The following is a 14,653-nucleotide window of genomic DNA, read 5'->3' on the forward strand; positions in this document are numbered from 1 at the left end:
TCAACAACGACCACCCCACCACCAAGGGTTCCAACTGCTTGGATCCACCCTTGGTGGTGGATACAAACCACTGCTCCACCTTCAACAACGACCATCCCACCACCAAGGATTACAACTGCTTGGATCCACCCTTGGTGGTGGATACAAACCACTGCTCCACCTTCAACCACGACCACAACTCCTCCAACTACTTGGTGGTGGTGGAGGAGTTCCACTGCTCCCCCTGCAACAACTAGCAACCCACCCACTGCTCCAACCACTACACCACCCACCAGCACAACCAGAGCTACAACAAACACACAGTTTGTCAGGCCCCGTACAACCACCCCTGCAACAACTATCAACCCACCCACTGCTCCAACCCCTACACCACCCACCAGCACAACCAGAGCTACAACAACCACACGGTTTGTCAGGCCCCATACATCAGCCACCCCTGCAACTATCAACCCACCCACTGCTCCAACCCCTACACCACCCACCAGCACAACCAGAGCTACAACAAACACACAGTTTGTCAGGCCCCGTACAACCACCCCTGCAACAACTATCAACCCACCCACTGCTCCAACCACTACACCACCCACCAGCACAACCAGAGCTACAACAACCACACGGTTTGTCAGGCCCCGGCCGCCCCATACAACCACCACCAGACCAATGATTGCCACCACGTCTCCTCTCAGCAAACTTCCTTTACATTTCGCTTTCCTTGGTAAGTCAACACTATGCATGCGTAATACTAATGGTTGATGATAACGTTGTGGGAAAACAGAAGTTTGATGCCACGGTTACACTTTGTTCCTTTCAATGTGACTTTCGTGATTGGAATGTTCCCCAGTGAATATCCCCTGGGGGCCGTTGAGGAGAGCTGCTGGAAAACAGAAAGATGAGTCCAGTGTCTTGCGCTAATGTCACAAACCGCTGGACCGCTTAGCATTGATTGATTGAATTTAAAACAAATATATTTTATGGCCCGGGATGGCTACTGTGTAGCCATCTGGGCACGCCGGTAATCCCTGACAGCGTGTCGCGGGTTTGACTCCCGATCAGACTCCTGTCAGACTATACTGTGTATTGTGTACCTTTGAACATTCAGTGGATTTTCTGTGTCCTGGCGTTTTATTTTGTGAACAATTAGGCTCAGAAAAGTTATATGATTGGCCCCTGGTCTTTGATATCAAAGTCCCCTCTCCTCACAAAAAGGTTTCCATTGTGGTCAAAGGTTAGTGATCCCAGCTCAATTTATCCCTCATTGCGAATTCAGTGAGCACTAACTATGAGACCTAGCAGAACATGTGTGTCTGTCTGTGTCACGCTGTAACACCACCCGCCCGACCACCAGAGGGTGCAGCTGTATCACACACAAAACACACACACACACACACCCACACTCACACACACACACACACACACACACACACACAACTTAAAAAAATAAAAATAAACACGCACGCACGCACACATACACACGAAGAAGAACTTAAAAAAAACCTTAAAGTACGTAATTTATTCTAATTGTTTTTATTGCAATTTACGAGCTGCTTTCTCTTCCTGCGTTCGCACGTCTTACTTGTTAGTAATAGCTATCATGTTACTGTCGAGGGTCACAAATGATTTTCATTTCAATTGCAGTTGATCCATCAGCTCCGTCGTGTGAGGAGGGAGAATATTTACCAAGGCTGCTGCATCCAACACCCAGGAACGGAGAGCAACTCCAAGGTGAAGTCAACAAAGAGACAGAGATCAGAGTCAAAGCACAAGCCACACACTCCACGTAAGACAAAGGGTGGAACCAAAGTGCGTTTATGACAAAAATGTTAAGCATGCGAGATGAAATCTGTTAATTTTCTTTATACAGAGTCTATGATATGGTCTTCAGTGGACCGTTGAATGTCACTAAGCATAAGACCACACGAGACGAGTATGTCATCAGATGGACTCCCGTTCCCGATGACGTGGGACAACACTTCCCCATTTGCTTTGTTGTTGAGGCATCGTATGGGTAAGCCTCACATCCGTTCATTCCAAGGCTATACAGATTCTCTGGGAGGGGAGTTGACTTGACTTAATAATGTCAATGTTTATTTATATAGCACCTTTCAACACAGCGTTAGCAGGAGAGATCCTGCATGTAGTTTTGCAAGTCCCACTGCATCCACCTGTAGGCTCTGTTTCTAGATCCCCCTGGGGCACAACTCATTCCCTGCCACCTTTGAACCACGTCCATTTGCGCCACGGACCACCATTGAATTTGATGACATTTTACATCTTTCAACTATGACCGCGAGATCTGTTGTTTGTCACTCGTTTCAGGTCTCGCATCTATCAATCTGAGATGAGGTGTGTTGTTGTGCAGGTGGTACAGAGACAAGGTGAGTCTTGTTGATATCCACCAAATAAAATCACGCTTGTGTGAAGCAGGGGCCCCTGGTAATGTCGGTTTAAAATGATCTAAACAAACATTGAAAATCCATAGACTTGGCTGCCAACAAAATAACAAAATTCTGAAAGCCAGACATTGGAGGGGATAGTGCCCCTCAGTAACATTATCTCGGTCGTAACCACAATTTTAGCATACACCGTATTTTTGATTGGTGCAACAGAACAAATGTATTTACTGTATTTGTTTATTTACAATTTATTTCAGTGATAGCCAATGTGATTTGCAATGAAACAGCCATGACGGTAGAGGTGGAAAAAGCCTCATTCAAGGGAAACGTAGGTCATCTGCGACTTAATGAAGCAGGCAACGTGGCCTGCAGAGTGGACGGGCAACAAAACAGTACTCATATCATTGCAGTAGTCCCCCTCAGTGACTGTGGGACTCAGATTGAGGTAAAGAGCTCATTCCTGGATTATAGTCTGTCTGTCTGTCTGTCTGTCTGTCTGTCTGTCTGTCTGTCTGTCTGTCTGTCTGTCTGTCTGTCTGTCTGTCTGTCAACAATGTTAAACAGCACTGTTCAATATTTGCATTACTTAAAGTACAAGTTAGCTTGTCATACAAAATATTAACTTTTCCATGCAGGAGCTTTTCCATGCAGGAGGATGACAATAACATCATCTTCAAAAATGCAATCACCTCCGTCGACGATGACAATGCAGTGATCACTCGCAAGCACCTGTTGGAGGTGGAGTTCTACTGCCTGTACCCCAAGACTGGCAACGTGACCCTGAGCTTCACTGGACACAGAATTCCACACAGAGTCGAGGAGAAAGGCTTTGGTACCTTCACCTACCAGTTTGAGTTCTTCCAGAGCCAGCGTTTCACCTCAATGAAGGACCCACGCTCCTACCCACTGGAGTACGATGTAGGGGACAAGATTTACATGCAGATAGAGGCCTCGTCTTCAGTCAACAACACTGAACTGTTTGTGGAGTCCTGCAGAGCTGCACCGTACGATAACCCCAACTACCAGCCAACCTACTCCATCATAGAACATGGGTGAGTGAAGATAATACATATTTATTGTCATTGATTTAGGTAAATAACAGAATAAATCACTTATACACATCTTTCTTTTTTGAGGGCGCTATACCCCTCCTATGTCCAGCTTTTAGGCCTGACTCACACCTTCGCATCTAGCATAGGCCTACATCACTGATGCATGGTAGATGTAAGCAAAGGGTTTGTTTACATCTTGCCCCAATGCATTTCCAATGGGAGTCACATGGTTTGACACAACATTTGTGTTGTACAGCTTTCGGCTGTGTTTCGACTGCCCCCCCCTTCCCCCTCATACAACAAAAATGTTGTGTCAAACCATGTGACTCCCATTGGAAATGAATTGCGATCTTGCATCAGTCAATAAGTCTCATGCATCAGCTATACATCAATCTGTTGTGCACGTGTGAGTCAGGCCTTAGTGAGCGTGTAAACACAAACCTTGTCCTAACACAAACATTAAATTCCATTGACAATAAATGGCCAGTTTGGAACCACAAACATTAAAAGACTAATGATTGGCCAGAATGAGATTATGCATGATGACATATGATGATAAGAGCGCCCCTCACTTCACACAGGTGTGTTTTCTATTTAAGAAATACATAAATGACAAATACCCAACTTGAAATCTGTCTTTTTGGTTTCAACCAGGTGTGCTGTGGACCACACTGTTGACGTTTTTTCACCACGCCATGAGAAACATTTCCAATTCTCAATGGACGCCTTCAAATTCATAGGAGAGTATGATCAGGTAAATAGGGATCTATAGTGTAGCGGTGTCAATTCCTTGTCAGGGTCAACACGAAATACGGTACAGGTGCTGTGTAATATCGATCAATGCTTAATTAAACTATGAAATGATGACACATTTATTTCCGCAAAGAAATGTAGGAAGGTTTTAAAGTGATGTTGTTATTCTCGTTTATGTTTCAGGTGTACATCAGCTGTTCAGTGATCCTGTGTGAAGCTGGGAACACCAACACCAGATGCTCTGAGGGATGCATCAAATCCACTCAGTCTAGAAAGAGGAGGGAGCTGGGTGTCATTCAAACGGAAAGTCACTACATTTCCCAGGGTCCCCTGCGCCTGAGAAGGTCACCTGAGAGCACAGGTATAACTCAAACCTTTCTCAAGTCTGTGATGAACTAGGGTGTGCTCGTAAGTCGTATAGCTGATCCACCAGTTCTTGTGCAATTCCCACAGTTTGAGTCCCACTGCATTTCATCATATCATCTCCATTTTGCATGTCTCACACTCTCTCCTTTCTAATTGAAGCAACAAAAAACACTGCAAATTAGAGGTGTGCCAGCACTGCCAGGGGCACCTGGTAGAATGCATACTGTACTTATTATCAAGTCCTTACCACAACCGGCCTAGGTTCCATGTGGCCCTTAAAAGACCAGTCCACACCAATGCAACTTGCAACCAGTTGCAAGAAATTGCAGTGGTCTGGACTGACCAGGCAGTTTCAGACCAGTGCCATAATCATTGCAAGTACAGTTGCATTTCCTAGTAGTAATTGGTGTGGACTGGCTTAGCTGCATGTCATCCCCTCTCTCTCTCTCTTTCTACCTTATCTGTCCCTCCACCTACTATCACTATTAGAAACAAAAAACAGAAAATGCAAGTTGAGCCTTATGAATCACTGCCTTTCATTTGGGCTGTCTGGTAAGGTATTGTGTTTCAGTCCAAGTCTGTTTTGGCATTTTAGTGACGTCTAGTGGACAAAAAGTGTCATAACAGTACATAATACATTCAGTATATTATTATACTGAATGTAGCCTACCTAGTGTACTGTACATACAATACTACATTACGATAGTTTAGCATCACAAACTATTTAAAATATGTTTTTCCTTTTGAGATTGTCATTACAGGCTGAAACAGTGTGCTTTCTTTTTATTATTTATTCAGCTACCAGCCTGAACCTGAACCTGAACTTGAACCTGGTCTTCATCGCTGGATGTCTTCTCACAGCTGTCGCCATGATCTGTGCAGTGGTCATGTACAAAGTCCGGAATACAGGGGTGAAATATCAACTCCTGCCATCCACTGAAAGTTAAAGGCAGCAATGCGTGTGGTGTCTGATGATGCACAGTGCTCTAAAGGGGGACATTATACATGCATGTCATTGGCTGGGGAGTTTCTTATTTGAAATAATCTTTAATTTGCTATGGATTGCTATTTAATCTAAATGGGAATGTTTACAGGTGATTTTGAATTATGGTGTATTATTTAGGATGGTGATTAGATCATGTAGCCGTGTAGCCAGCCTTCATCTGCCTTTTGCAATGCAACCAGGCTATAACCAACCAGGGCCCAGTATTCAAATATGGGGCGGGACATTGCGGGGGGGGGGGGGGGGGGGGGGGGGAATCTAACACTGAGCGGGAAGAGACTAATATCCATGCAGTGACATTAGCAGTGCATGGTGTGCTGTGGATCTTTGAACTAGTAGGGCTGTATTTGCGTGCTGTATCTGCGTGCTGTATTTGCGCGCCGGTGCGTGCGGTGTCTGAACTACCGGGGTGGCGCCCTGGACAGCCCCCATCATTTATTTAACTCACGACCATGATCACATGGTTTGCAGCACAGATTCATAAAAGTCTACAATCAAAAGTATACAATACATTACACAATATACATAGACATATCGGAAGGCTTTCCCTATTTGAACAGCGGAAGACTTTTTTTCAGAAAAGCACCCAATGTATAGATTATTATTTTTGTTTTTCAGATTTTAGTAATGCGATTAATTTAAACATAGAAGGGTGGGTAAAAAGAATTGCCTGAAATTTATATAATGCTAGTATTCTTACATTCCAACAAAACATGGTACTCATCTCCAATTCTGGCTTCATTACATAGGTTACAAATCCTCTGACTTCTTTCCAGTCCTTTATATCTACCGATGACCTTTGGAATACTAATGTCCAGCTCACTGCTCACCACTGGACATTAGTATTGCTACGCGAGGCTAGATTAGATGCTTCCAATCTGTAGACTAATTCTGATATACTTCTGATAATATTTCATACTTCCTACTCATAGGCTATAAGGGGAATTAAAAAGGATGTCAAAAACAGGTTAAAAACTCTAAGTCACCTTACTATGTTTTTGGACTATCTGTGTGAATTATTTTACAGTGTATTGTTTAATTTGTGGTGTTTCACAAAATATTCCATGAAGTGAAATCATTAAAAATAAATATATATTTATATTTATGTGAAGTATCAAGTATGTTGTAATCATTATGAAATGAGGCCATCATGCCCATGTAGTGTTTGCCCGATAAGCAGCTGGAAATGAGCACACAGTCAGGATGTAAAAGGCAGCCACACCATGGTTTATTCCCAAAAGAAGTGGTACAGCATGGGAAATGGCATGGCACACGCAGCAAACAAATGGGGCATGTTGGTGTGCAGCTCCACCATGCCCTCTCACTGAATCTAACACTGAGTGGGTGTGTGCTCCCTGGCAGCCTTTTATAGGCAGCTGAAACAATCAGTGCAGACTCTACCATATTACCGGTTAAACATGCAACACTTCTGAACCCCACATAACCCACATCACATGAGCCTATAAATCTATATCACTACACCGGTAAGTAAATATCAATTATGCCCACTATTGCAAGATAAACCACATATCCCATTATCATTAGCAGCTCCAATACATAACTCAAACACCCCCTGGCCATTTCACTGTGGTCCAGTCCAGACCAATCTATGGTGCTCTGGTAGCCTGGGGACTCTTTTGCCCGAACACACTGGAACAGACAGAACAGAAGCAATCAGTATTCAAGTACCCATAACACAGTCTCATATTACATTTTCATGTTCACAATACTCTCAATAAACCAGTTCAACTCATGACTCTTTATTTGTGTGCAAATATAAATACTTAAATGTGCCAAATATCAGTAACGGAGGACCACTTCGTTACAAAGATATTCTTTCTTTTTTATTATTTATTATTATCTGGTATCGGTATTTGGTATCGGTTAACACAGAAATTGTGGTATCGGGAAACGAATAAAGTGTATCGATTCGGGACATCTCTAGTTATAATGTAACGGGTGCACGGTTCTGGAAGACACAGACTGTAGAAATGAATACCAGCACTCACGTTGTATCCCATAGGATTCTTGTTTTATTTTGTTCCCCCCAGCAGCAAACAACAACAGTGTGGACGTTTCGGCCCAAGGGCCTTCCTCAGCGTAAATTAAATCATTTGCGCTGAGGCGTAGATCTCATTGAAGACAAAAGTGAGTATGCAAATTGCGATTGGCCGGAATGAGATGACGTATGATGATGTATGATGATAAGAGCGCCCCTCACTTCACACGGGAGTGATTTTTTATATTTAAATTACATCTTTTTTAGGCCTTGTCATGTGGTCTACCTGCACAACCTCAGTGATCTACTGGTAGACCGCAATCTACTTTTTGGGCAGCCCTGCTCTATAGCAATGATTACTATCAGAAAAGCACCTTATTCTTATCCTAAAACTACACATACTTAATTGAAATGGCTGGAGATTCTGATCTTTTAAGTCAAGAGAAATGTCCTCATTAAAACGTGGTACATGATCACATGTAAGTAACATCACATATACTTACAGTATTAACAGTGTTGGCTGAATAAGAAAGAAAGTCTCTAAAACAAAATGTGCATTTCTTTATTATTCTAAAAGACAAGAGCAAGTCATACTCCATGTAAGAAGTAAAGTATTCTGTAAATCTCAACTAAACAAAATATGTTGGTAGGCAGTAAAATATAAGATCATTTCCCAGACGTGCTTCAGGTCCATAATGGTATGTTTCCAGTACAATAGAACAGTAAGGTATAGATAATAGTGGTCATAGGCCTATACAGTATTTAATAATACATTCATTTCAAAGTCTCTCATATGTCATTCCATATTTACAGTTGGGATGAGTCTTTGTAGCTAAAGATGTTCACGTTCATTCTTTCAACAGTGCCTGTTGCGGTATAGTAAGACTGCAAATATATTGATTATTTTCTCAAGGATCACTAGGCCTATCATTTTTTATTAGTTGAATAATCTAGAAGCATGTTTCTGAGGGGCGCTAGCCACAGGTTTAATGTTTGTTTTTAGTTTGTTTTAAAAACTCCATTGACAATGAAGGGAACATTAAATGCCATTAACAATGAAGAGAATTTAATGTTTGTGTTGGCATGGTTTGTTTTACATCAGCATTATTACATCACCTAATCAACACAAGTTAGACTTTAATATATTAGCGCCTCTCAGTTCACACGGGTGTGATTTTTTATTTTTGTTGCAACCTTATGAGCTTGAAGATTGGCTATTTTTGCTTTTAAAAACAATAATCGATTTAATTCATTCGTTTAATTAAGTGTTGCATGGTGTAAGCCAAATACATCACACATAGCCTACTCATCTACTGCTACTGCTACTGAGCTGTGGAATATGTTTGAGACTTGGTGCTCATGTTTAGTTTTAATTGAATAAAACATTCTGTCAATACAATATAAACAACACTACTGTAGTTGGTCTCCCTGCTCTTCATTAGACCCATGTGGTCAGGTAGGACACCTAGTGGTTGAAAGGGGTATTGCATGAATAGGCTTTCTGTATTATAGCTCAGAAGTAGAAATGTTGGCACTTTGCGCGGGGTACTTGGGTTCAGTACCCGGCGGGTAGGACAAACTACCTATGGATTAGATTTAAGTGAATAAGGCAGGTTAGGTTGGAGGAGTTGGCTAAAGCAGTATAGTTCCCAAAATGTGGTCCGAAGACCACAGAGGTCATTGAGGGGGGTTCTCAGGGGTCCCCAGCTAAATGACTGATACTTAGGAACCAATGGCCCCTTACGGGTCTCTAAAACCTTTATGGGGGTCCTTACTTAGCCTAATGCACATACCAAACTGGGGTCCTTGAAATCAAACATTCAGAGAATCCACTGGTCTAAAATAGTGGGTTTGTTGCACAACTGTGGTTGTCCTGGACACAGAGCAGTGCTGAAAACAAGACCTCTGCATCCCACATGGATCGACATGCTTTATAAAAACAAGTCCATCTGACCTTTAACTATTCCAGTTCATGACACCAGTAGTCACGTGTGACGTGTGCCGCTGGGACAGAACGGAAGCCCTCTTCAAATCTAAAGACATTTGTCATTTTGTAACAAGACAGTGAGTTTAGTTGGAATCCGTCTATACTTCTATATACAGAACATACAGTATGACACAACACAACATATATCAACAGGCAGCTTGACATGGTACAAACAGTCTCTCATAACAAAGAGATTAAAGCAAAAAAAAAGCACTATTAGTTCAACAACATTGCATATTCAAAACAATTGTACTGTAGATCAACTCCTGCTTTGCATTTAATTGTGCACATAAGAAAAGAAAAGGTCTCATATCTGAATGGGACACTCATACGTACACCATCCCATTATGTCCCCACAAGCGGGATTTGCACTTTGCACTTTGTACCATCTGAGAGTCTGGACTCTCCCCAAAAATAGTAGATCTACAGGCTCACATGCTTGAGTTTGTAGATCCATTTTCTCACGAGTGAAGCCATCATAGGAGGGTAAAGCATTGGACGCTTGTTGAAATAATTGGCGAGGTCATCATTGTGTCAGCTTGTGAGATGTCAGGTTATACATGTGTTGTGTAAAGTAATGGTTCTCAAAGTAGAGTCTGGGGACCCCCCCAGGGTCCTGGAGGTTTCAGGAGGTCCCCACCAAATTTAGTTGATACACCGTCAAAATCACTTTAATAGTATACATGTTATAGCCTATTATTCGTAACTAGCCGATCTACAGGCTCAAAACGTGCTCGTAGATCGGCAATATTCTTTATTAAAGATTTTTTTTAACATCTTAAATTCAAACATTTTTTTATAATTTTGAAATATTTTAGTAACAAATGTTCTCTTATAGGAGTCCTGGGCCATATGTACATATGTATGTAAATACAGACAGTATGCAAGTAAATACATGTCCCAGTTATAGACCACCGTTTCAGCGCCTTTCCATACAACAGTGATTGTTTATTAAGAGTGCAACAAAAACCACCCTGTGGGCAATAAATGACGAGGACAATTTTACACAATCAGGCAAATGACATTTGCCAGCATGAGCTACGATCTCTGTGGAATGTCTGTGACGTGAAGCCCTGAAGAGCTCAGAAAGTTCTGGACGTTCTGGAGGTGAAGGGAGTCCCGGCTGGTCCTAGATGGTGCACCTAGTAATCATCTACCATCATAAACCGTTTCTCAAATCCAGGACAATTATTATTACCAAAAGGAAAAAGAAGAGACTTAGTATAAGTCAGACAAGGTTAGTCAGTGTATGTTTGTACAAAGGTTCTCGATGTGTTTGATCCATCATGGGTTAGTCGTTAGTACACAACATTATACAACGTTCAGGAGGACCAGGTGTGGTCTCCAAGTTGGCTCGTCACCGATGGACATCAACAGTACGAAAGGATAGATACAGGGTATAATTGGTCTGCCAGCACTGAGAAAATGCTATAAGTATTGTACTGATTCTCCTTCATCCGAGTCTAAATTAGATGGTGGCGGCAGAGAACTGATGATTTCTCCCAGGAGTGACTCACTGAGTAAGTCTCTGAATGACTCTCCGTAATGACTCTGTGAGTGACTCTCTGGATGGCTCTCTATAGGACTCTGACTCTTTGCTGACAGGAGATCAATTAGGAAGGACATGTTTCGATTAGCTAGTGTAATATATCCTGACCCCAGAAAGAGGATGTTCTGGAAGGCGGGACCCAACTGGATGGACGGATAGAGCTCTGTCTCTGATACAACGCTCGATTTTTGAGAATGGTTAGCGGTGAGCCATTAGCTATAACAGCTAAGCATGTAAGCAATTAACATTGCTAACACCTAGCCGTCTGAGCCATATCGGCCGTAAGCTGCCGTTAGCTCAAATGTTCAACAGCTGCTGTTTTGCAACGTGCCAGGTGGTTAGTTAGCCGTGTTGACGTGAGATACCGGGCGCGAGCGGGCTTGTGGTGCAGGACTCCGGTTGGCCGATGGAGAGGAAGTGTAGTGGTCTTGGTTGTGGTTGTCTCGTCCTGCCTGCTGCCTCTTCCCTTGCTCCTCCTTCATGAAGAGCTCCACCATCATGATCTTCTCCTTGTGGATCTGCAGGCTGATGTCCTTGGGGATGTCTGGGATGAGCCAGTCCACAAAGTCACTCATCAGCATCACCACGTTCTACAGGGCACACACACACACGGAACACACAACAGTTCATTGATTTAATCGATTATAAAAAGTTTGATAAATCGAGTAACATAAGTGGACCACGGCGCTGCAGCGCTTAACCACTTCCAACCTGGCATCCCTATTTTGAGCATGAAATTATGGGACAAAAAGTTTAAAAGAATACAAATTAAAAAAAACAGTTGTGCGATGCTTTTACCACCACCATGTTCTGCAGGAGACATGGAACAGTGTCCACCGAGACAGAGTTTGAAGTTACAATGGGTTTGTAAAATGAATATCAAATATCTAAATACTGAATCAAGCAACTTAAAAACTGTCCATTCACTAAAGCCCAAGTAGACAGTAAAATATATATCACTTCATAGAGCCAACAAGTCAACATTTTTTACATACAGGATCACATTGCCAAGCATGCCATTATTATTAGGAGTCATCATTATCCCATGGCTAGACCCTTTCGTGAATTTAACAATGCTAAATGATTCTTTATTGCACATGGAGCGCACTGAACTCATTAAACATCTGTTCACGGGGGAAACGGAATACATAAAATGTACCAAAATGGAAGGTGTTTGGATCCATCAATGCATTAAACTATCCTGGTTTCATTGAGGGCACAGACTTCATGTTTTCTGTAATGTTTTTCTCTTTTTTCTTTATATAGGCTTCCTTTTTTCCCCCTCACAGCCTAATGGCATGGGTACCGACAGTACTGTCTCTCATTCATGGTGTATAAAAAATGCAATCTGTAATTATTTTGTGTTTTCATTATTTTCGATTAGTTTCACCTGTCATGTTATAACTTATTATTTGGCTGATACAGATCGAAGGCACGTTTTAACGCTTTAATGTTACCTGATTATTTTCAGTAATCGTGTGCACGTAAACACAGTTACATTTGACACACAATACATGCATTTTATACAATGGCATGCAGCACTAAAAGTAAAGACATTTCTTACACACTGTGTTTCAATATCCCTTATCACTGAATTAAGTCTGGAGATAAATGTATATCCCGATGGCCGGTATATCCCCTCACCAGACTATTCCTTCAGACAGTCAGTGGGCATGTCTTATTTTTTTCTGAAAAATGCATGATGAATTGATGTATGACCACTCTATGGCCATACATCAATTATATATGAAGAACATGGTTGTTTGCTTGTTTTGTAATGGACGTAGCATAGAAGTGCTTTCACACACAGTACATCAAATATGAAAGCAAACGCTGTGCGTCGTGCCTGCTCATCAGAATGTGGATGCCAGTGTATAATCAACATGCAGTATGTGTGCATTCAATTCAGCACAATGTGTGTTCATTCAAACCTGAAAGACAATGACAAAGGCCAGACGAGCAGCCAGGATGGCCCAGAATTCCTTGGAGAGTTCATACGGAGAGTTGGACCATGGCGGTTCTCTGTAATCTTTATATCTGAGACACAAAGAGAGAGGAGATGGAAGTGGGAGGAGGGGGGAGGGGGGAGTGAGAGAGAGAGAGAGAAAGAGAGAGAGAGAGAGAGAGAGAGAGAGAGAGAGAGAGAGAAAGAAAGAAAGAAAGAGATGGTATTTTATTTACTCAGTATTCAGTAGATTTTTCATCTGAAGATTCATAATCATTTCGCCGATTTCATTTCAATAATTATTTATATCCATCTATAAATGCACCATGTCTCTGTCTGTCTGTACGTGTGTACGGTTGTAATTCATGTAACTCGAGAAACGTTCCCCCACGACTTCAAACTCAACACACGTTCCACACCCCCACAGGGAGTGCAGTGCCCGGCGTCGAGTCGGTCGGACCCACGGTTGTCAAGAACCGCCACAAAAGGCCCGGGCTCTAGACAGGGCCCCTGCCCAGGCTCCATATATGGAGCTGGCCTGTTCTGACATCACAACACTCCATATTTGGGCATGCATGACACAGAACTCCATAGGAATAAAGGAACACAGAGAGACAGATACAGAAATCTCCATATATGGGCATAAAAGGGACACAGACAGATGGGTGGAACAGGTACTCTGACACGGGTACAACGGGTATTACATAGTGGGGCATGGATCTCCAACTTCCATCGTTACAGACTCGGTGCTCTACAGCAGGGCACCGGTCTAGTATAATCAATACACAGAGGATTTGGTTATCAATACAACATGGCTTGTCTTTGAAGTCAATGGAAGCACACATGGCCACCAGTCGTCATGGACACATGCGGACAACACCTGCATAATATGCATGCCCGTCCACCTTACATCGCGGCCAGATGCATGGACTCACCTGCACATGTCCACCTTATATCCCAGATGCATGGACTCACCTGCACATGTCCACCTTATATCCCAGATGCATGGACTCACCTGCACATGTCCACCTTATATCCCAGATGCATGGACTCACCTGCACATGTCCACCTTATATCCCAGATGCATGGACTCACCTGCACATGTCCACCTTATATCCCAGATGCATGGGCTGCAGAGGCTCCGTGTTGGCTTGGAAGTTGCTGACGTTGAAGTAGGAGAGGGTGTGGTTGATGAAGCCGTGCATGGAGCCATCAGGGCTGTATGTGTACTGGTAGACCAGCCGAGGAATGAAGTCCGACGTGAAGGAGATGACAAACGCCTACGGGTGGACCACATGTCACATGAACACATTGAGTCACTCAGAAGAGAAGGACGTACGGTGGAGATGTAGTCCTAACCACTGAAGCTGGCATGAAACCCTATAGGCCCTCTTAACTCTGACAGTATACAAATGGAACCAAATGGACCTAGTTTGATTTCTTGCACAGGTTAAGAACTACAGAAGGGTAAAAATAAAATAAAAACATGGATGGTGCTGACCGTAACATTGTGATGGAAGCAGCATAGCATGCACCTAAAAAATAATAATGGGTGTTTTAGATAAAAAAACTATTGATCTTTCCTGCATTTCTGTGATGTTGGTGC

The 14,653-nt window shown here is 42.6% G+C and overlaps 2 protein-coding genes and 1 long non-coding RNA gene across 4 annotated transcripts in view; 2 read left to right on the forward strand and 1 right to left on the reverse strand.

The window, feature by feature from the left end:
• Positions 1–118: 118 nt before the first annotated feature.
• On the forward strand, positions 119–1,993 carry LOC310877842. Of its 2 annotated transcripts, XR_014570831.1 has the most exons (4): positions 119–302; positions 381–715; positions 1,636–1,777; positions 1,862–1,993. It is a non-coding gene; the product is annotated as an uncharacterized lncRNA (long non-coding RNA). The 2 variants fall into 2 exon arrangements; XR_014570830.1 differs by having other exon boundaries at positions 119–715.
• A 309-nt stretch (positions 1,994–2,302) lies between these two features.
• Positions 2,303–5,605, forward strand: LOC310877831 (ZP domain-containing protein-like). Its single transcript, XM_083791791.1, has 6 exons — positions 2,303–2,375; positions 2,651–2,838; positions 3,045–3,445; positions 4,100–4,199; positions 4,382–4,559; positions 5,363–5,605. Exons 1-6 carry the CDS (start codon positions 2,339–2,341, stop codon positions 5,509–5,511), a joined length of 1,053 nt encoding a protein of 350 aa, XP_083647917.1. The 5' UTR covers positions 2,303–2,338; the 3' UTR covers positions 5,512–5,605.
• A 4,745-nt stretch (positions 5,606–10,350) lies between these two features.
• Positions 10,351–14,653, reverse strand: part of ano1a (anoctamin 1, calcium activated chloride channel a) — a 107,318-nt gene continuing 103,015 nt past the window's right edge. Inside the window, 3 exon segments of the mRNA XM_083760107.1 lie at positions 10,351–11,692; positions 13,034–13,139; positions 14,143–14,327. Of these exon segments, the coding sequence (XP_083616233.1) occupies positions 11,441–11,692; positions 13,034–13,139; positions 14,143–14,327 (543 nt within the window). The 3' untranslated portion in view covers positions 10,351–11,440.

The sequence above is a fragment of the Protomyctophum parallelum genome (assembly GCF_964188405.1).
Source record: "Protomyctophum parallelum genome assembly, chromosome: 2".
In the NCBI taxonomy this organism is placed as follows: domain Eukaryota; kingdom Metazoa; phylum Chordata; class Actinopteri; order Myctophiformes; family Myctophidae; genus Protomyctophum; species Protomyctophum parallelum.

Bases quoted from the DNA above. Each gene is read 5' to 3' on its own strand.
- LOC310877831 (XM_083791791.1), top strand. From the start codon at position 2,339: ATGAGGTGTGTTGTTGTGCAGGTGGTACAGAGACAAG. The intron at 2,376-2,650 runs GTGAGTCTTGTT...AATTTATTTCAG, and splicing joins GCAGGTGGTACAGAGACAAG to TGATAGCCAATGTGATTTGC. The intron at 4,560-5,362 runs GTATAACTCAAA...TTATTTATTCAG, and splicing joins AAGGTCACCTGAGAGCACAG to CTACCAGCCTGAACCTGAAC.